This window comes from Paramisgurnus dabryanus, chromosome 13, assembly GCF_030506205.2.
Source record: "Paramisgurnus dabryanus chromosome 13, PD_genome_1.1, whole genome shotgun sequence".
NCBI lineage: Eukaryota > Metazoa > Chordata > Actinopteri > Cypriniformes > Cobitidae > Paramisgurnus > Paramisgurnus dabryanus.
The window spans coordinates 5022917-5043880 of NC_133349.1; the positions used below are offsets into that span (position 1 = coordinate 5022917).

The 20964-nt window shown below is 35.5% G+C and overlaps 2 protein-coding genes and 1 long non-coding RNA gene across 13 annotated transcripts in view; 1 reads left to right on the top strand and 2 right to left on the bottom strand.

Annotated features, from left to right (window-relative positions):
- Positions 1 to 20787, top strand: part of LOC135789166 (uncharacterized) — a 28196-nt gene extending 7409 nt beyond the window's left edge. The window contains exons 1-9 of one of the 10 annotated variants that reach the window (XR_012334767.1): positions 4741 to 5201; positions 9044 to 9193; positions 15395 to 16846; positions 17062 to 17257; positions 17805 to 17881; positions 18193 to 18280; positions 18386 to 18500; positions 20440 to 20478; positions 20573 to 20787. This is a non-coding gene — a long non-coding RNA (uncharacterized lncRNA). Of the gene's footprint in view, positions 1 to 4740; positions 5202 to 9043; positions 9194 to 14015; positions 14271 to 15394; positions 16847 to 17061; positions 17258 to 17804; positions 17882 to 18192; positions 18281 to 18385; positions 18501 to 20439; positions 20479 to 20572 lie in introns of those variants that run through there. The other 9 variants (XR_012334770.1, XR_012334772.1, XR_012334768.1 and 6 more) reach the window with 9 other exon arrangements.
- On the bottom strand, positions 268 to 4528 carry LOC135789164 (protein rapunzel). 2 transcript variants are annotated; one of them, XM_065298849.2, is made up of 2 exons: positions 3956 to 3981; positions 268 to 1707 (listed from the first exon to the last, which is right to left on the bottom strand). In XM_065298849.2, exon 2 carries the CDS (start codon positions 1671 to 1673, stop codon positions 993 to 995), a length of 681 nt encoding a protein of 226 aa, XP_065154921.1. In that variant the 5' UTR covers positions 1674 to 1707; positions 3956 to 3981; the 3' UTR covers positions 268 to 992. The 2 variants fall into 2 exon arrangements, with proteins under 2 accessions (XP_065154921.1, XP_065154920.1); XM_065298848.2 differs by lacking the exon at positions 3956 to 3981 and adding an exon at positions 4440 to 4528 and having other exon boundaries at positions 320 to 1707.
- Positions 11816 to 13973, bottom strand: rpz6 (rapunzel 6). The gene is made up of 2 exons (XM_065298842.2): positions 13818 to 13973; positions 11816 to 13184 (listed from the first exon to the last, which is right to left on the bottom strand). Exon 2 carries the CDS (start codon positions 13180 to 13182, stop codon positions 12001 to 12003), a length of 1182 nt encoding a protein of 393 aa, XP_065154914.1. The 5' UTR covers positions 13183 to 13184; positions 13818 to 13973; the 3' UTR covers positions 11816 to 12000.
- Positions 20788 to 20964: the final 177 nt, after the last annotated feature.

Here is a 20964-nt window from a genome sequence, read left to right on the forward strand (position 1 = left end):
TTACCAAATAACAATTTATTGACTTCCATAGTATGGACAGCAAATGAAGTTAGTGAGGCATTTCTCTGCATATATTTTAGAAGAAAGAGTCATGTAAAGGTTTTGAAAAACAGTATTTTTTAGGTGAAAAATCCCTTTCGGGTTAGTTTTTTATTGTTTTGATTACTGTAATGATCGTAGTTTGAAAATGAACAAATTATTTTTGACACTATTGCACTATGGTCTGGCTGACATTGTGTCTTAATTACAAATGACATGAAACGTATTTGTATTCATCATATAGATTTATTTATAATAATCTATAATACTCCACAGTACATGAGATCATAAAATAGCAATGAAACAATATGAGATTTACATGAAAAGAATATTAAGGCTTCAAGTAAACAGAATCTAGAGATTGTAACATTATTTGATGGCATAAATATTTTAACTGTGGCTTATGCGGATTGAATTGGGGTGCTTTGAAGTATGCATTACAGTAAATACAGTCAGAAAATAACATCATTGATGTTTTAGCATTTGATGGTATAGCGGTATGACATCATGGTCAGAATCCATGTTCCCAAATTGAGAGTAAACTGGTTGCAACATAATAGCTATGGTGCTTTAAGTGGTTGCTAGGGCAGTTGCTAAATTGCTATGAGGTAGCTAAGATGTTCTGAGTGGTTACCAGGTGGGTAGATAGATAGATAGATAGATAGATAGATAGATAGATAGATAGATAGATAGATAGATAGATAGATAGATAGATATAGATAGATAGATAGATAGATAGATAGATAGATAGATAGATAGATAGATAGATAGATAGATAGATAGATTGATAGATAGATTGATAGATAGATTGATAAATAGACAGACAGTGGAGAGACAGACAGATAGACAGATGAATGAATGGATAGATAGGTAGGAAGATGTACAGGATGGACGGATGGACAGATAGATAGATTGGATGAATGGATGAATGTATAGATAAAATGTGTGTAAAATCAATCGTGACTGTTTAACACCTCTGACATCTTTTTAGCCACATCTTTCATTTTCTCCTCCCACTCGACACGCAAAGCTTCTTCGTCATCCCCAACAATGGCAGCGTAACTCATCAGAGCAATGAGACCAATGCAGAACAGGTAGATGAGTCGCGTGCAGAGGTTCTCCATGACACGGCGGTCGCCCTGTGAATGCATCATGTACACTTCCAGAATGGGCTGGCAGAAGACCTTCGATTCGCCCATCACACCGCCATAAAGGGTGTGCAGGTTTTGGTCCCCCTGATTGATCATGAAACACATTTCGAAATCTTTCTGGCGCTGCTGGTGCCCTGACGAAGCCTCCACAGTGTCCATGAATTTGTTGAACTGAGTGCGAATGTTCTCCTCCATGCGGGAGTACAGGCCATCCACCGTTTCCTTCCTGATCCGAAGCAATACGTTCTGGTTCTGCTGTGATATTTCATCCAGGGCTCGATTTACACTCCTAAACTCGCGTTTGAGCTTCTGAATGTCTTCGTCGTCCACGTGGTGCAGCACCACCCGGATGAGAGATCCAGCCACACCGAAGATGGGATTGACCACCGCTGCTGCTGAAGAGATGGTGGCCACACATTCAAGAACCTTCACCAGACCTTTCTTCATCTTCTCCTGGCCTTCTAACATCTCACTGTTAGCCATTGCATGTGGAGGAACAGCTTACTGTGATATTTACCTGAAAAAGAGAACAGATAATAAACAGGAACACAAAAATCATTGGCAATTTCAATTATTTTTTTTTTACTATAATTCTGTCATTTTTCTTAGAGTGCATGCTACACAATTCATATTGACTCTTTCATATTGGATTATTGTGAACTCTAATTGTATTTAAAGGGACTTTGTGAAACTCTTGAGTAAATAATGTTAGAATCTTTATTCTAATATCATGTTAAATATGTCAGCTTTTGTCAGTCAATTCATTTAGCTTAAGTTTTCATTTAATTGAAAGTTTTCATTATTATCATGGTAACACTTTATAATAAGGGTCTATAAATCATGATGAACGAATACCTAAATTAATTAATTCTTATTTAAATATGAAGTAAAGGCACTAATCATAACCTAATAAAGAGTCATCATTAAGTACATGACATGTTTTTCGTTGTTAGTTAAAGTATATTAATTAACAATGAATTCATGTGTTGAGTCATGTATGAGTCATGTTGTAGTTAATAATGACTCTTCATTAGTTTATAGCACATGCCTTAACTCAGCATTAGTTCATGTTTAAAACTGGCACTGTCCCTTCAGCAGGGATTTTCTAAAATGCTACGGGCCCACAGGTGGGCCCACGTTGTTATTATATATTTGAAACACTAATACCCTGTTCTAAACCTATTTTTTTGACAAACTATATAAAAGTATATAAAAGTCTAAGGTTGTTTTTATATTTCATCACCATTTTGGGAAAATTAGGACATATGAGAGTCAGTTTTTAAAATGTCACACGGCCACAGGTGGACCAAATTAGTTTTTACGCATATATAGCACTAATACTCTGTTCTAAACATAAACAATCTTGACAAACTATACATCGTTGGAAAACTCAGAGTGTAGTTTTCCTATTTCATCACCATTTTGGGAGACTTATCATGTAGTGAGAGTCAGTTTCTAAAAGGCCACAGGCCCACAGGTAGGCCAAATGTGTTTTTACATATTTATAAACCCTACTCTAAACCTAAAAAATCATAACAAACTATATATCACTGGAAAGCTCTTTTTCATATTTAAAGGTAATCTGATGATAGAAATAATGTAGTGACAGTTACATGACCTCCCCCCATAGGAATGCATATTAATTATTATTTATTCATAACACTATATCCTATTATAAATCTTCAAAAATGTTGACAAACTATATATCATCATAGGAAAGGTCTAAGAATGTAGTTTTCATATTTTAAATTTTTATTTATTCATTTGTGACAAGAGTATGCAGCAAACCGTTGACACCTAGTGGCTGTTGTTGGTAAAACCTATTTTTTTGTGATTTTAACTTGAAATTTGGATCACAACTACTTGAGACATGTGGCTTCATGTTTAAATTATTATTTTTGTGAAACATTTACATTTTTATCATTTTATTTATGAATTAACGTGTTATTGCATTATTTTTATTTATTAAAATTAGGGCTGTCAAAAGATTAATCGCGATTAATCCCATCCAAAATAAAAGTTTTTGAAATATGTGTGTGCACTGTGTATAATTATTATTTATATATAAAAGCACACAAAATCATGTATATATTTAAGAAAAAATGGTTATATTTCTATATAAAATATTTATATTTCTATATAATATAAAATATATAAATGAATATACAGTATACAAATATTTCTTAAATATATACAGGAATGTGTGTGTATTTATAGTTTCGTTGCAAAACGAGAAATCTCCATTTTTATATTTTTTGTCAAAACATGTTTATTATTATGTTATCATGTTATTATTTTGTTTATGGTGCTACTTAGCTGTATTTTTTTTAATTTATGAAGGTTTAAATCAAAACAAACCAACTGATAATATAGGCTTTATGCCCAGCTGCACTACTTCCTGAACTTCAGCCAGCTCCTTGTTTTTTGTCTGCCATTATTGGACAAACTGATTAATCCAGATGTGTCTGATTATTGTGGTTGTGACTACTGAGGTCAGGCACACCTGGATTAATCAGTTTGTCCAAAAATGACAGACAGGTAACAAGGAGCTGGCTGAAGTTCAGGAAGTAGTGCAGCTGGGCATAAAGCCTATTGGAATGCAAAACCAATCTCCTTATATACATAATATTTACACACAGTACACACACATATGTTATGTAAACACAAGCTTTTATTTTGGATGCGATTAATTGCGATTAATCTTTTGACAGCCCTAATTAAAATACACTTAAACTGCTATAACATTTTTTATTTAATATTTTCACCTCCAATTTTTCACCTCCTTCTTTAAAACAAGACCAAGATTAGGCTTCTAGACCAAAAAAAAAAAAAAAAAAACAATACCAGAGTTATATTAATTTGAAGGTGTACATCACAGTTTCACCCATAAAAGGGATTTTGCCAGTTAAGGGTTTAAGTAAAAATACATGGATGCCGTGGTTCATTATGATTCATGGACCCTTATTATAAAGTGTAACCGGAATGGTGATGGCCAAAATAAAAAATATTAAAAACTCTGTGTTTTTTAATGCAATGTGAGTATTATAAAGTGTCTACATGCCGTTGCTGTTTGCTCACTTATAGCTCCCCCTAGCCACTCTTGCACATTTCCCTGTTCATGCTAATGGTTTAAATCCTCTTTCTACCATTTTTTAAGCTTTAAAAAAGAAACCCAAAAACATCCACCCATTCTCATGAGTCTATATAACAATAACTATAGTTGTCCATAAGGAATGCTGCTAATCTTACCTTCTTTATTTGTTATTTTCCTCTTAACTGTATCTCTTTCAAAGCAACCACTGCAGAATGGACACTTTCATCTAAGCTCAATACAGAGGGGTGTACAGAATGGACTGTACCATTATCTAACTGAAATAATACGCATCTTAATAACTCAAGCCTGTGTTTGATCCTCTAAACTTACTGTCTAATGTTGATGTCTGTCTGTTCCTTGTCTGTATGTCTGTCTACATAACTTCTGGATTATATTCAACCGATGATTAGGTCAAAAAGGGACAAACCCAACCGTTGGGTTAAATTAAAGGTCTATATTTGAAACATAAGGTAATTTATAACCCAGTTGTTGGGTTTGTCCCTTTTGACCAAGCCATGGGTTGAAAATAACCCATTTTTTGTATCGACCGTGATCTGTTATGCTGCTTTGAGACCATACATTGTTTGAACTGCTTTACACATCATAATATGAACTTAAACCTGGTTGTTTAAAGCAGATCCTATGTAATGTCACGCGGTTAGTTCCTCATACAATCATACAGTTCTCTTTTTCTTATGCACTAAAACTCAGACACTACGAGGAAGTAAAAATGCCACAGTCTGTCATAAAGCGTTTAGTCAGCTTACTGAATGATGTTTTATTTTCCTCCTACTTTAAAGTCAACGTGTATAAGAACTATTATTGTTTTAAGAGATTTTATCTCATCAAATGTTAAAGTTAAAGTTCATCTGAAAAGTGGAAGCGGGGACTGCACTCGGACAACAGTAGTGGATAAAGTAAGAGATTTTTCTTAAACTTTTCTCAACTTGAAATCATGGTGTTATATTGTTATCCCCTCATTCATGATCACTAAATATAAAAAAGCAAAAAAATAATGACTTTGAACACCAAATGTACCTGCAATTATATAATCAACCCTATGTTAGTGGACTTTACAGTATTTCATGTGTGTATTATGTACGCTTGTAGCCACAAGAGGTCACTTTAGCTTATAATTACAATCATGTAGTGTTTGATGTAAACATGTACACTTGCTATAAACATTAAGTTTTAATGTATGTTGGAAAAAGACCCATATTGAGGATCTGTGAGGTCAGGTCTGTCCAGTGACTTGAATAAAGGGCTTAAGGGGTTTAACATTGGCGGGCCAGCTCTCCTTGGTTGTCTTGGTGAATTTTGGAAGAAGGAAGTTCACAACACATAGCTTTGAATTTTAATTACTTGAGTCAAAATAACAAGGACAGACTATATGTTTTTGTTCTTATTTTGTGGTTTGGGAAATTGTTTGGCTGACCAATAAAAAATTGGGGGATAATATTATTGCTAATTTGATTGTATATAATTCCTAATTTGGATGCATTTTCAGTTTTCTGAAAGATAGATAGATGGCTTTCTTTTGTTTTGTGGTACAGCCAAGACACGGTTTACAAGCAACCTGCCCCCCCCCCCCCCCCACATTAAGTCTATCTTTCAGACTGGAGAGATCGATAGACAGCGAGATCACAGGATGAAGGGAAATGTTCAGTGGCTTGTTTGAGGCTGTATATGGATCGTGGTCCATTTCCCCCTAAGCGTGTGTGTCGATGCTCTTAAAAATGACTGATGAAACCTCAATCCTCAGGCTGTACACCACAAGAAGAGTCTGATTAACAGAGAGCATCTCAGCTTTATTTCTGCCTTGTTTTTCATGAACAACAGCTAGCATTTTGCTCTTTCCACCCTCAGGAACATTTAAAGACGTCTATAAATTCTGTTTACGAATGATTTAGAATGGAGTTAGTCAAAAACATGCTTGAACCATAAACTGAAGATATTTAAGAGTACTGGTGATTATCGATTTTTAGTATTGATAGACTCTTAGGATATGAGACAAAACATCTTATAATCTTGCCTGCAAATAAGTTTGCAACAAAGAATGTTTACAATTTGAGATTATATATAAATGTTCTTTAAACAAGTAAACAATTTATTTATTTCTTTTTATTAAAATGATGTAATCAGTCACCTGTTCAGACCATAAATCTGTACTTCAAAAATGTGTCAAAATTATTGTTAAATTTAAGAAAAGTTTAGAAAATATGTGTTTTTGAACAAGACATCACTGAAAAAAAATGACTCATTTAATTTACTAAATTTTTTCAAGCAAGTGGTCGCAATCAATTTATTTAAGCTACATTTAGACAAAAAAATTAGAAAACAAAACAAAACCAAACAAAAACTTTTGTTTAAATGTAGCTTAAATAAATTGATTGCAACCACTTACCTTAAAAAATAAATTTATTAAATTGAGTAAATTGAATGAATAATTTTTTCAGTGTTTATATCTGAAAAGAAGGAAATTAAAATGAAAATTCTGTCACCCTCATGTTGTTATCTCACGAAAATCCATGTTATAGTCACAAAAAATTTGATCACTTTATCCATGTTCATGTCACGGAATTCAGCTTTTTTTCCGTGATGGGAGCACTGATGTCTTTTCCGTGTCACTCCCACGGATTTCTCGTGTAATTTGATGTATTGTTTTCCAATAGTTCTTGTCACTTTCTGTTACATTTTTAGACATCCTAACCCAAATCTAACCCAACCACAAGCAACAAAAATTTGAAAATAGGAAAAAACCATGAGAAAACAATACATAAAATGATACGAGACATCCGTGCTCCCGTCACGGAAAAAAGCTGAATTCTGTAACATGGACACGGATAAAGTGATAAAATTTTCTGTGACTATAACACAGATTTCCATGAGATCATGTTGATCAATTTCTTGGTTCGGATGAACAGAAAGGAAGATATTTTAAGGAATGTTTGTAACCAAACTAATCAGAAGTCCCATTGACTTCCATTTAGTAAGAAAAATAATACTATTGAAGTCATTGGGGCTTTATCCGAGCAAAGGAATTTATACAGGTTTGTAACAACATGAGAGTGAGTAAATTATGGCAGAATTTTCATTTTTAGGTGAACTATCCCTTTATTTAATTTTTTTAAATATGCCTCTTTGTCCTGTAGAGAAGACATGTGTATATATGTCAAACATTAGACAAAGAAGACGACCTAAATAATTGTGATATTTTAAACCCCACATGTCCAGTTTATCAGACCAGTTCAGAAATGCTATGGCTTTAACAAACTCTGCAGGTGAAATTGTAAAACTATTGCTGTCATCACAATATAACAGCTGAAACAAGCTTTTAATCTTTTCTGTTGACTGCATACATACAGTATAATGCATGTTGACCTTCAATAAGGTCAGAAGAGACAGACAAACAACATCACACTACAAGGCTAGAACATAATGTGTGAAGAGAGAGAGAGAGAGAGAGAGAGAGAGAGAGAAAGAGAGAGAGAGAGAGAGGTGCAGATGGAGCCAAAACAAGATCAATATACCGATTAGGACTGTAATAGGCCTACGCTAATGGTTTTGTGAACATGCTGATAGAAATAAGCCCATGAGTTTAATCAGACTGAAATTTATCCTTGCTTCAAAAGATTGAAACTGAGACTTTATTTTCTTTTAGATCAACTTCCATTTATGGAAATGAGGTTGCCAAACATCTCCAAGCAATCCAGAAAAAAAAGTGTGCTGAATTTTGCTTTCTCTCTTATAATATTACAGCAATCTGACTGTAATCTATTTCTGCAATCTATAAAAATGATCTTTATATCTTGCATCATTGTGAATATTAAAGGCGCTCTAAGCGAATAATGTGCGACGTCACTTCCTGTTGATGTTTGAACTGTTTTCAAACAGACAGAGCGTAGCTAACTCCTCCCCCTCCCCCTCCCTTCCGTGCTTTCATGAACGCGCCCAACCCCCACCCCCAAATCCTTCTTGTCGTTTATTGGCTGGAATACTTTGTTTAGTTTTGTGATGCTAGGTTTGGCCATTTGTTGATATTGCCGTTTGTGACGCCTCGGCTGTCTACAGAGATCGCGTTTTTTTACAGTTTGATCAGCGGACAGGCAGCAAGCAGATAGTGAGGAGATGTTTCCGGTATGTAACAAAAAATGTTTTATGGTCTAAAACGCTTCAATTCGCTTAGAGCACCTTTAATAAGAAAGTTATTTTTTAGAAAAATATCCATATAGAATAGAAGCACGATCAGATACATCAGAAAGGTAAATCCAATATTGAGGGTGAGCCGGTGTGTGTCACAGTACAAATGTTTTAATGCGTTTTATCAGATCAGGCCACTTAAAAGCAGGAGAGCGGTCGATGGTCCATGCACTCTGATGAAAAGGTAATGTCATTAAGTCAGCCTGTGATTGGCAGATTCAGCCAAAGTAAGGCATTCTGGGATTGATCGAGTAGCTCTAGCACCACTGTTATGTTGGGCTTCATAAAATCACTCATTTGTTTATTAAATATTGATACTGACGGATATCCTTTCCTGGAGACAGAGGTTCATTTGTCTTTAATTTAAAAGTTTCTTCATCAGTACATTATAGTTTTTGGTCTCTCTTGATGTTTACATAATACATAATTCACCTGTTTGTGTTTTAACACAATCTATTATTAAAATATTTTACCAGAATATGAATTATTGTTGTCCAGCAGCACTGAGAAAAATGTCACTATGTTGAATTTATATTCGTTTGTTTTTGGTCTTTTAAAGGTCAGGTTTAAGGTTGAGCAACTAGGAAACCTTTATCAGAGCTGAAAGCCGCACAGATCAATAGCTCCAACCAGAACAAAAGCCTCAACCACTAATAAATTTAGAAGTTGCTGTTGGCTGTAGGGGATTTCCACTGAGCGGGTTAAAAAGGTTTGTTTCAATTACATCAGACTATTACAGTTTTAAAGGTGCATGGTGTATCTTTTAGGAGGATCTCTTGACAGAAAGGCAATATAAAATATTAGTGTTGTGTAAAGACTTTACAAAACTGTATTGTTTTTATTACCTTATAATAGGCCGTTTTCAGACTGATCTCATGGAAAGTAGTGTTATAGTCACAAAAAATGTTATGAATTTACTTGTGTCCATGGCATAAAATTCAGCTTTTTTCGTGCCTTGAGCATGAATGTCTTTTTCTATAAATAGTTTTTCGCACAACTCTCTTTTTCGTTTCATTTTATGTTTGGTTTTCTTATTGTTTTTTCTATTTTCTTACAATTGTCACTTGGGTTTGGGGTTAAAGTCACTTTTTTTTCTACCCCCAACCCCAAGGGACAATGATTTAAAAATAGTGACAAAAAAGAAAGTTGTGTCACGGACACAAATAAATATTTATAGAAATTCGTGCGAGTGACACGAAAAAGACATTTATGCTCAAGACATGAAATAAAGAGTTGAATTTCGTGCCATGTACACAAATAAATTAATGCATTTTTTGTGACAATAACACGACTTTCCTTGAGATCATGTTGGCCATTTTCATCTACATACACTGTGGGTCCCCATTTGCGCCGCCATGTTTCTACAGTAGCCCTAAATGGACAAACTGATGTCGATGATGACGTGTTTGTCCTGTGGTGGCTACCGTAGCTTCACTATGTGTTTCGAAAGGGAGGGATGAGCTGTGGACTGAGCTGTTGGTTGCAATTCACAGTCTTACCACTAGATGATGCTAAAGATCTACACACTGGCTTTTTATATAAAACATACCATAGACTGTAAAAAAAGATGGACGACGCCTGTTCGCTCTTCCATTGGTGAAAATTGAAGCCGTCAGTGTCCCAATACGGCGTTGATATCTTGGATCTTAAGTCTGCGCAGTAGCGATTTCGGGACCAGTCCTGCACAGTAGTGAGCAGGAAGTAAAGGGGCGAAATTAAGACTCCGCCCTCGCTCTCGCAGAATGCGCATATCACACAATATCACAGCTGTCAATCATGATGTGACACCACTGTTTTTATATCATTAGATAACTAACTAAACACAAACTTATTTTAAAAACAAACATTTGAATTTACATCAGTGTGATAAAAACTAAACTAAATGACAGAAATCAGCTTGGAAAAAAAGATAATTGAAGTGTAAATAATTTTTTTAGTTGGTCTCAAGTCCCATTGAATAACATGGGGGAGGCGGGGTTTATGACCTGTACTGGGACCAGTCACTGGGGGGCGATCGAAATGTTTTGGTTTCACTTTTCAGCGCTTGTGCGGCACGCTTGAAACATACACTGTAAAAAATTTTTGTAGAAATTACAGTTTTACTGGGTATTAGCTTCCAGTAACTTACTATGGATTTTACATTTATGTTATTTACTGGCAACAGTTTGTTCAAAGTTAAATGAACATGAAACATTTTCAGTCTTTATCTTCTACAGTAAGTTACTGGCAACCAGCTGCATAATTACAGCTAATTTTTACAGTATAGTTCAAACTATAAATGATTATATATAGCTTTTGTAATACTCCAAACTTGCATAAAAAGATCATTCGAGGTTATAGAAATGAGGAATTATACAAATAATAAAATAATTTAGACTCTAAAAAATGCTGGTTTTTAACCCAGCGTTAGGTCAAAAAGGGACAAGCCCAACCCGCTGAGTTTGCTGGGTTTTTTGAACCCATTGTTGGGTGAAATATAATCCAAAGGCTGAGTTTGTCCCTTTTTGGTTAAAAATAACCCACGTTTTAATTTCAGGGATAATTCATATCAGAGATACTGTATATAGATTCAGCAATATTTTTATTATACCATATGTTGTTTTAATTGATTGTAAGCTAACTTATACGCATGCATACAGAATTCACTTTGAATGTATAATAATGGATTTATTCTCTCCTCTGTGATCTTAGATCTGAAGAGCTGATCACAGCAAATCTGGAGACTCTTGAGATTTATATTAACCCAGCAAAATCTTTCTCACATTATTACTGCAGCCACTGTGTAGAAAATGCTGACTTTAGTAGAAAAGCTGTAATTGAATTAATGCGGCTTTGAGTATCTGAGAAGTGAGGGTCAATTATTATTGCAAGTAAATACATTTTGTGAATGCTCAGTTTTACCAAACTGGCTTAGTTTGTGTGGTCCTCTCAGGCAAGATGACGGGACACGGGGCTCTATGTAGGTCATTGGCACCTTTATATGCAGTGTACTTGGTCCAAAAGCATCGCTTTGCTTAGCTTTTAAGAGTTTACACAAACTTCACAACAATGTTTTATGCATGATACTTTTTAAAGGCATTTCAGACTTAGACACATTTATACATGTATAGCATATAGAAAATCTGTCCAATAATACAAATTAACCACATAATAGGGTGGGACTTTGAAGTCTATAATGTTGATATCATTTCTGTGCAATAAAGACTTACAATACAATAATTTTAGAGACAGAGTAAGCTAACAATAAAAATTAATAGTTGCTGTTCTTAAAGGTACAGTATGAATGAAGAAATACAGTTCACCGGTTATAGTATATTTAAATTGGTGAAACACCACATATATATGTAAGGAATAATTGAAGACGGGCTGTTGAATTATAATGCGGCAGTGTGCATTTATTTTCTAATTCCAAGGACCGGGTTCAGTTATTCCTCTTATACCACGGTGGAACATTTCTCAGCCAATCAGAATACAGCATTCAACAGCCTGTGGTATTATAAATATTATTAATTTAGTTTATTCGGAATGCACACACAGATTTACATTCTTATGCTTTTCCCAGTAGTGACATTCTTCAGGAAAACTCGACACAGCAAAGCTCTCTTTGTGACGACTGATAGCATGAACCAAAAACCCAGATAACTGCTTCTCCAGAAGCTCCACTGCAGTTTTGGGATCTCCTTTCTTTGCAGGACCTTCCATCATCTGTTTAATGTTTTCATCAGGTACAGGCTGTGGGTCGCTGCAGTAGGAGACCACCAGGTTGGTTTCGCTTCCTTGAGAAACTTCAAAATATTTCTGTCCGGCCACACACTGAAAGTTTTGTCCGGCTCTCAGGTTGCTAAATTTACTCTCTTTAGTAATGACTCTGATGGACCAGCTGACCCAGTCGTACTTCTTCACCAGGAAATCCAGAAGCTCTTTAGCCAAATCCTGGAGGTTTGCATCTTCTCTCTCCTTCACAAGTCTCTTGATGTCCAGTTCAGCTTGCTCTGGAAATGAATTCACACATCTCTCGATGGTCTCCTTCATCTTCATCTCAATTTCTTCGATCTTTATGCTCCATTCTTGAATCTTCTCCTGCTCCACCTCTTCACCCTGAGAAAGAAAGTAATATCCCAGTAAAGCGATTATTCCCAGGCAGAGAAGCTCCTTCAGCCTAACACAGAAGTCTTCCAGCACTCTTCTGTTTCTAGCTTCATATTCCTCCACAACATCCAGTACTGGCTCCCCAAATGTGCCGTTTCCCATCAGGGCATCATAAAGCGTGAAGAGATTTTTGTCTCCTCCGGTTTTGGGAAAGTGCTGCAGGAACACACGTTTTCTGACCTCTTTGTACTCTGGTTTGGCCTCCAGTATTTCCATATATTTTCTAAACTGGTTAAGTATATTTTCCTCCACGGAGAAGTATTGAGAATCTAAGCGTCCCTTCTTTATCTCACAGTTAATGTCTTCCAGTTGAGATGAGAGAACATCCAGTTTGCTCCTGACAGCTAGAAACTGATCTTTCACATATATGACCTCCTTGCTTTCCACGTTGTCCAGAACCAACCTTAAAACTGGGGCAGCAGCTTCAAAAAGAGGACACAGCTCTCCAACAGCACTAGCCAAAACTTCAGATCCCTTCTCAAACATCTCCATTATTGCTTCAATGGCCTCTTTCTTCTGGGCTACCACCCTCTCCAGTGGACCAGACATATCTAAAAACAAACACATATTCAGGAATATTCAAACACAAAATCTCTACACACTCTATCTTTAATGTAAAATAAAATGGCTGCAAAAATAAATGTGCATACTCTGTAATATACAAAAATTAGACATTTGTCAATGATTTGTGACTATATGATTGTGTTGTGCTTCATCTGTCAGGAAACGTTTCGAAACAATACAGACAGTACAGACAAGTCTGACAGACAGAAAAAGTTTGATCAGTTTCTTCATAATGGTTTTAACCATTAAAGTTTTATTCTATAAATAATTAGAAGGGATTTAAATCACATCAAACAGCATATTCATTGTGTAACTGTGCAAAATCATCACTGTACAAAATAACCAACTGTGCCATCAGCATTCCCTTCTCCATCTTAAACAGGCATGCATATTAATCACCAAATAGCATTAAAGTAAAACCTAGGCCTCATTTAAACATCCAAGACATCACATTCAAATATAAAAAATGTGACTTTAGATGCGCGTATTTAATGTTGCTTAACATCACATGGCGCGTCTCAGTGATCTGCTGCTGCGTAAAGGACACACCTAGAAAAGCGTTTTAAAGCTCTCATGCAGACTACATCATAAATGTCAAATATGCGCATCACAGCGTTTACCCGAACAGAGAAGATTTAAAACAGGTTCCTCTCGCCTGGCAGGATAGAAAGCCCCTGTGTGTCCGACGTGTGTCCGAAATTCAAAATATTCCCCCTGGGTTTTGACTCGAAGATGTTTGTAATGACCTGAGTAAGTGTGGAATACACACACACACACACAGAGAGAGAGAGAGAGAGAGAGAGAGAGAGAGAGAGAGAGAGAGAGAGAGAGAGTTGCGCGCTCTAAGCGTTTTGGGAAGCCCTTGGAAACAGTCAGATAAATGTCTAATATTTGACAACATTGTATATGCCTCGTGTTTCTTACTAATTTGAAAGCAGCTAGAACTGTCCTTTTGAAAAACTATTGCGTAATGGTTGTTTGTCAAGAGGAATATTGCGCGCAATGCGCAACATGGAGACGCACAACTGAATCACGAGAAACATGCGCAGATATTTTCCACAAAGGACTGGCAGGTATTTCACATGCTCTTGGTTTATTTAGATGTTTAACGAGTTTTGAAACATATTATAATATTGTATATAATAGATATTATTATTTATATCAGAATTGTGCGTTATTATAACATTCAGCCAGACGAAAACCTCTGTAAATGATCGGTGCTTAAATATTGTCCGTGCGTTTTTAGATTATTTAAGATAAAATTGTAGATGCATTTGTATCAGCATGATTGTGTTCAATATATGACAGTTATTCGTCGAGCAAATTCAATCAATCTTCATATACAGGCAGCATGATATATCTTTCATTGTCGTCCTTAAATCACAAGCATCTGTTCATGTTTGCAAATGGTTGGTACATTTATCTTCTTGGAGTCTTATATGAACGTTTGGAAATAGGTCAGGTGTGACCTTGTCGTGTTTATAAATCTATGATGTGATGGCTGACACTGCAGAACATACAGTAATGACTGTATCCTCCTGAGACCCATCAGAAAATGTTTTGATGTTAGGATTAAGATTTGCAGTGTCACATCCTGTCACTGTTTGGTAGGCCTAAATTACATCATTTAAATAAGGTGTAGGTTTAATTATTTTTATGTTTTATATATGACATACTGTATATTTACAAAAGACAAAAATATGTAAACACATTAGTAAATGTCAAATTAAATGCAACCGTGTTTCACAATTTCAATGTTTTCTGTGTTCTCTGCATGCTACTGTATAAACTTAAGAGAGTAAAGAAAAGTATTAAACACATTTTTAGAAAGGTGAGGCAAGGGGGAGGACATTTCATTTGTGTTGGAACAGTATTTAATTGAGTTTTATGTATTTGGGTTTTTAAATGGTTAGCAAATGAATAAAGCATTTGCTAAAATTAAAGTTTGGCTCAGATGACTTAAAGTGGCCTTGTAGTTGTTTTAAGTCAAAAGCAGATGTATTGGAAATTTTAAAGTAGTACCTATAAGTTTTTTCCACCTAGCAGAATTACATTGTAATATTTTACCTTGTTCAAGTCTCTATAATTGAAGTCTGAATAAAAATAAAAATTTAGTTAAACATTTTTCTGAACATGCTCCCCTACATATTTGAAAATGCACATGCCATTAAGCAAACATTTATGTGATTTTTTTCAGATTTGAGTATTTATATGAATACCCCTCAAACCTGATGCAAGATGAGGCCAGGCTTTTATCCTTATGATATGACACACACGGTAAAGTACAACTTTCATGAATGGGTCTGTACTCTTGAACAATTTTTTTTTTTAGAAATCTCTGTAGACAAACCTGCCTTTTTGTTAATACTCTTAGGGGCAGTTTCCTGGACAGGGTTTAGATAAATCTAGGACATTTAAGTAGAATTTACAAACAAACCTTACGTTACTGGTGTGCATCTTGAGACAAAACAATGGCACTGATATATTTTAATATTTGTGAGTGCAGGGTGTTTTAAAATAAAGGCAACTGAGACATGCATTTAAGTCTGGGAACAGGATAAGCCTTGTCCAGGAAACCGCCCCTTGAGATTAAATTGAGCTGAAGAAATATTTTGGGGGGAAATTAAATTCACTGTAAATAATTTTCGTTGTTTTCACAGTTTTTTACTGTTTTTCTCGACAGTTTCTTACTGTATAAGTTGTTTACAGTTTGTTACTATAGATTTGTTGTTTCCACAGTATTTTAATGTATTTTCAACAGTTTTTTACTGCATAAGCTTTGTACAGTAGGCTACTGTAGTTTTCCAATGCATTATGGGAAATATTACTCTGAATACAGTATTACCAACCAACTGCAAAACACAATGACAAACGTCTATTTATATCTTAAATGCTTAAATTTTTTTGTGAGATATTTGGTTTAATGTCTGTTTTCACATCAGATGCTCGGTGTGTTCCTTTAACATAAATCAGGTGCCTTTTCTGAGGCTTTAATGAAATCACCAGCCAATTCAATAGACATACCATCAGTTCTTAATATTGTTGCCTCTGGGTCACAAAATGTATTTTTAAGATTAGTTTAGGCGATAATATATATGTATAATCTTCAAATAACAGTCGATTAGTTAAAAAAGCGCTAATTTTAGAATTTGATTAAACAAATGCGGAGGGTTCAGGCGCGAGTCGGTCACGTGATGTGCTCCTCAGTTCTGTCAGTAGGGGGAGTGGGAGAACGCGTGTGTGTCGTCGTATCTGTTCTGCTCATCTAGCGCGTATTTCTTTATTAATATCTGCTGGGTGAATATTAATACGTATATGCTAACATTAATTTTGTGACCACAAAATGACAGCGAGCTATTATACGAGATATTGTGTCGTCGTGTTTGTCTTCACTCACTTCATCATTATCTGGTAAGTGCTATATGCAATATCTGGTATGAGACTTTATTGGCACTAAAGGGTTCTTTCGGCTAAATTTTACTTAATTTCTGTCATAACAGCAAACAACTTCTGCAATTACACAATGATTGTCTGCCTGTGTGCAAAATAAAGCACGTTCACTGTGTAAAACCCCGCGCAGGACATTTTCAAATTAACGGTCAGGGCGAGTCTGAGCTTATCGTGTTGTGTTGACAGAGACTTTGCTGAGGTAAGTAAGAGAAAGAAATTAATGTGTTAAATAAATAACGTTATAAACTTGAATTATGTTGTGCCAGAATACGTTGTTTAATGAATATCTGTGGAATAGGTTTAAAATAATACATTAGCCTAATGACTGAACGTGAACTTGACTGAACATTATGGCAGCTAGAAGTATTGAAAAGACGTATAATAGATTTAACAATGTTTTATCTTCTTTATTAGTGTATGTAAATCTGGGCTACAGTCCACGACAAATTTTCTACGGTAGTTTTACGCCTGCATGCTGGTCCTTTCGTCTATCGCGGGGATATCATCACTTCAGCGGACATCGCACTGAAGAGATCCTTCCTGTGCTTGCGTGGCGGTGTGTTTGTGTGCTCACTTGGATTGAGACCAGCAGTGCTTTTTTAAACAGTGGGTGAGTACTAACTTATTATTGTGTAGTTTCATAAAAGCCTTACTCTTTTCAGTCACATAACTTTTGTTCATCTGCTAATAATAGGACTATCCATACACAAAGATGTATTGTGGATTTAATTAATATCTGCGAATATTTATGTGAAAATGTAGCCTATTAGTGTTCTGCTGACATGAGATCTGAAAATGTGTTCTAGGACCTGATATGGATTAATCCAATGATCAACGTTTTCCTTTGTATCCCTGTTTTGTATACGCTGCCATTACATGATGGTCTTATGTCCCGGGTGATCGGGAGAAGTCACGTGGTTCAATTATTATTATTTTTTTACGTGGTTCAATTATCTGTTAATAAAAATTTTTTACCATGCATTTAGCATCAGGCAAAGCCTGCAATCAATCTATTAAGACAGAAACAATATCTTACTTATTATTATGTTGTTATGACAATATCATGTGATCATCTGAGTTAGAACAAAATCTATTCATTTTCAGGTATAACTGTGCAAGTGCCCTGAATCATTCTGTTGAAATGTTATGTGTTTAAGATTCTTTATGACATCAAGATGTGGTTTGGGAAGGACCTTCATCTAAATCTGAAGACAGGACATACTGGCTCAAAAAGGTATAATTTTTTTTATACCCAATTTGAAATGTTGAACAATTACTTTACTTTACTGTACTGGACTGGTCAAGCGTTTGGTCAGGAACTGCCTATACACTTGAAAAATGCACAGAACTGGAACAGCACATCAGTTGGGAGCACATTAACAAGGATGAAATTTATCCAATAATTATTTTAATATTTATAGGTAAGCAACTACTTGCTGAGTGTATTTAATGAGTGTGTATTAATCTCTTACAGCTCCCATACTTAGTACAGTATATTTTAATCAGTGTGGCAATAACTTGTGTTTTATTTTTATGTTTACACAGGTGTTTCTGATATGGAGAAAAACCCTGCACTGCTCATTTTATTTCTTCATCTTGAGAATACAGCAAGTTTACCTTTTGTCTGGAAAATGTAAGTTTTGAGTTTGGCTAACAATAGAGGTTAGATTTTGATGCAATTTATTACTCATCTCTTTAACTTGTATTTTTAGTTACTCAGTACATGTTATTTTCACAGGATTCAGCAAAGCTAACACCAACAACAATTTTTCATCGCACTTTAAACCACCTTGATGTGAGGAGCCAGCATCAGAATGGATGGTGTCAATATCCTGAAAGTGGAGGTAACAGAGGTACTGTATCTCTTTTTTGTCTCCTTCAGTGTAGCATGTCCAAACCCATCATTGCACACTAAACGTTAAACATTTTTGGTGACTACAAAAGACAGTTTATAACACTTCTAAAATTGTACAAACAACGTATTTCTATAAATTGTTTTGCCATAACAAACCTTACTTAGTGGTAATTGGTTCGTATATAGTTTTGTGTAAATTTGTTCATTTAACGTCTTAAGTTTGGAATGGTCTATACGGAATTAGTTTTGTGTTTATTGATAATAATTATTATAGTTAACACATTTATTTATTTCATACACCAGTTATTATTAATGGGTAGGGGTGTGACGGTCATTATATAACCGTGAGACCGACGGTTATAGTTGAACACCGTCATTAGAACTCTATAACCGGCAAAACCGTGTTATTAAAATATTTTTAAAAACATTTTTTATCAAAGAATTTTAAAATACTAATTAAAAACAATTGTTAACAGTCTGTGTTACACGCCCCCTCATGTTCTCACGCAGTGAAAATACAGAGCGGAGCAACACTGACAACGCGCTGACATACAGGAAAAACCAGGTTACTTTTCGGTTACTTTTGAGATTAAACATATTAAACAAAGTCTCACCTTTCAAATCATCTCTTCCGTCAGTACACTCCGCTTTTCAAGTTCAAATCCTCCCATGCTAACCTACTAACTCTCCTGAACGCACATTCACTGCTTGCTGTTAATTTTAAAGAAACGTAGAGCAAGTAGCTAATCAGTGTCTAGTTTATTCAAACGCCGGGTGAGCACTGTGCAGCGCGTCTGTGGAGAGCGTTTGCTGCGCGTGGCCATTGTGCTTTTACACCGGTTGCGTTTGCAGCGCATAGTGTGCAGTTTAATAACAATCTGAAGTTCACATTACTTTCTTTTACCTGCATTTATGAGCAAAACCTCTTCAATACGCTTTAAATCCACATTGTTTTTGTGCTGTTCTGTACTGACAGATATATATAGACACAATTACAGACATAAAAAGCCCATGGCACAAATTTGTTTCTCTAAAGATTATTAAGATAGATGATAGATAGAGGATTAATTTATGCTGGGCAGAGAGTGACAGCGCAGTCTTCTTGCAATAGTGTGTTTTTTAAATATTTCATTGCTTTCTGTTAAATTGTTCAACATTATTACTGTTTGAAACACACTTGGCATAACATTCATGATTTTATGGTAAAATGACACTTTCCCGTCAATCCACGAGCATTTAAACGAGCAAAACACACCCCACCGACAGTTATGTTACGAACCGTCACATTTGACTCATGTCATAACCGACATCACCAATTCTGAAACCGGCACACCCCTATTTATGGGTAATATTTGTGTCATGTTTTAGTCACTGAAATGTGTAAAATCGTGCAAAAATATTTAATAGTCTACCTGTGGTCTATTAAATATTATTTATTCAAAATGTAATTCTACTTCGCAGTGGTGGCTGGTGACTTCTCTCCTAAGTGGTGCAAATTCAAAATATGTGTTCAGAGTGTAATGTGTGTTGCTCATCATGTCAAAGTATGAGTTCGTTGTGTCATGTTAACCATGTGCATCTTGCCTTATGTGAAAATACGTGCCTGCTGTAAAAGCGTCAGAAGGGTTTATGATTTTATGACACTCACTTTCACAAAATACTCGCAAGACACTAACTTAACACTAAACTCTGATTACACATGAGATTTAGCGAGATCGTTTATAATAAACCCCTTTGAAGCATCTGCAGCAGACACGCATTTTGACATGATGCGTGATACACATAAGTTTACATGACGCGCTAAATACATGTTGTGACAAGCTTTGCATCGTGCACCCTTGAAAAAGAAGTCACCAACCAGCACTGCGACTGGGTTATTTAAGCTTTCAGTAATGTTATTGTAACATTCTCCGTAATATTTTCTCTGTTCTCTCAAGGTGGATCTCGAGACTTGGCCATGTTCTAGATTATAACTGGTGAGCTCAAAGTACATTATTGCTAAAAACAAGCATTTTAGATGATTAGTTAATTTTTTGACTTATTATTAATTTGTTTTATCATTTGTTACAGGATTATCACAAGTGCTGTCGCCCCTGCTGTATATGACGCCCCCACCACCTACACCAGGTGTAGGAAATGTCGGTCCTGGAGTGCCGTTGTCCTGCAGAGTTTTGCTCCAGCTCTAAACAAACACACCTGAACAACTAGATCTGAAGAGTCACCAGAAAACTACAGGTAGGCGAGGTTTTATCAGGGTTGGAAATGAAATCTGCAGGATTTCGACACTCCAGGACCGACGTTGCCTACTACTGACCTACACCTTCATCCTGCCACCACCACCCATACTACCTACAAAAAACTGTATTGTAATTATGCTTTTCACTGTATTGTATGATGTGGTTTTCTCATTTAGGGTAACTACACTATGGCAACAATTGGATACATTGATTGCTGACTGATTT

What these genes read in the sequence shown, in the direction of transcription:
- rpz6 (XM_065298842.2), bottom strand. Translation starts at nt 13,182, where the DNA reads ATGTCTGGTCCACTGGAGAGGGTGGTAGCCCAGAAGAAAGAGGCCATT.
- LOC135789164 (XM_065298849.2), bottom strand. Translation starts at nt 1,673, where the DNA reads ATGGCTAACAGTGAGATGTTAGAAGGCCAGGAGAAGATGAAGAAAGGT.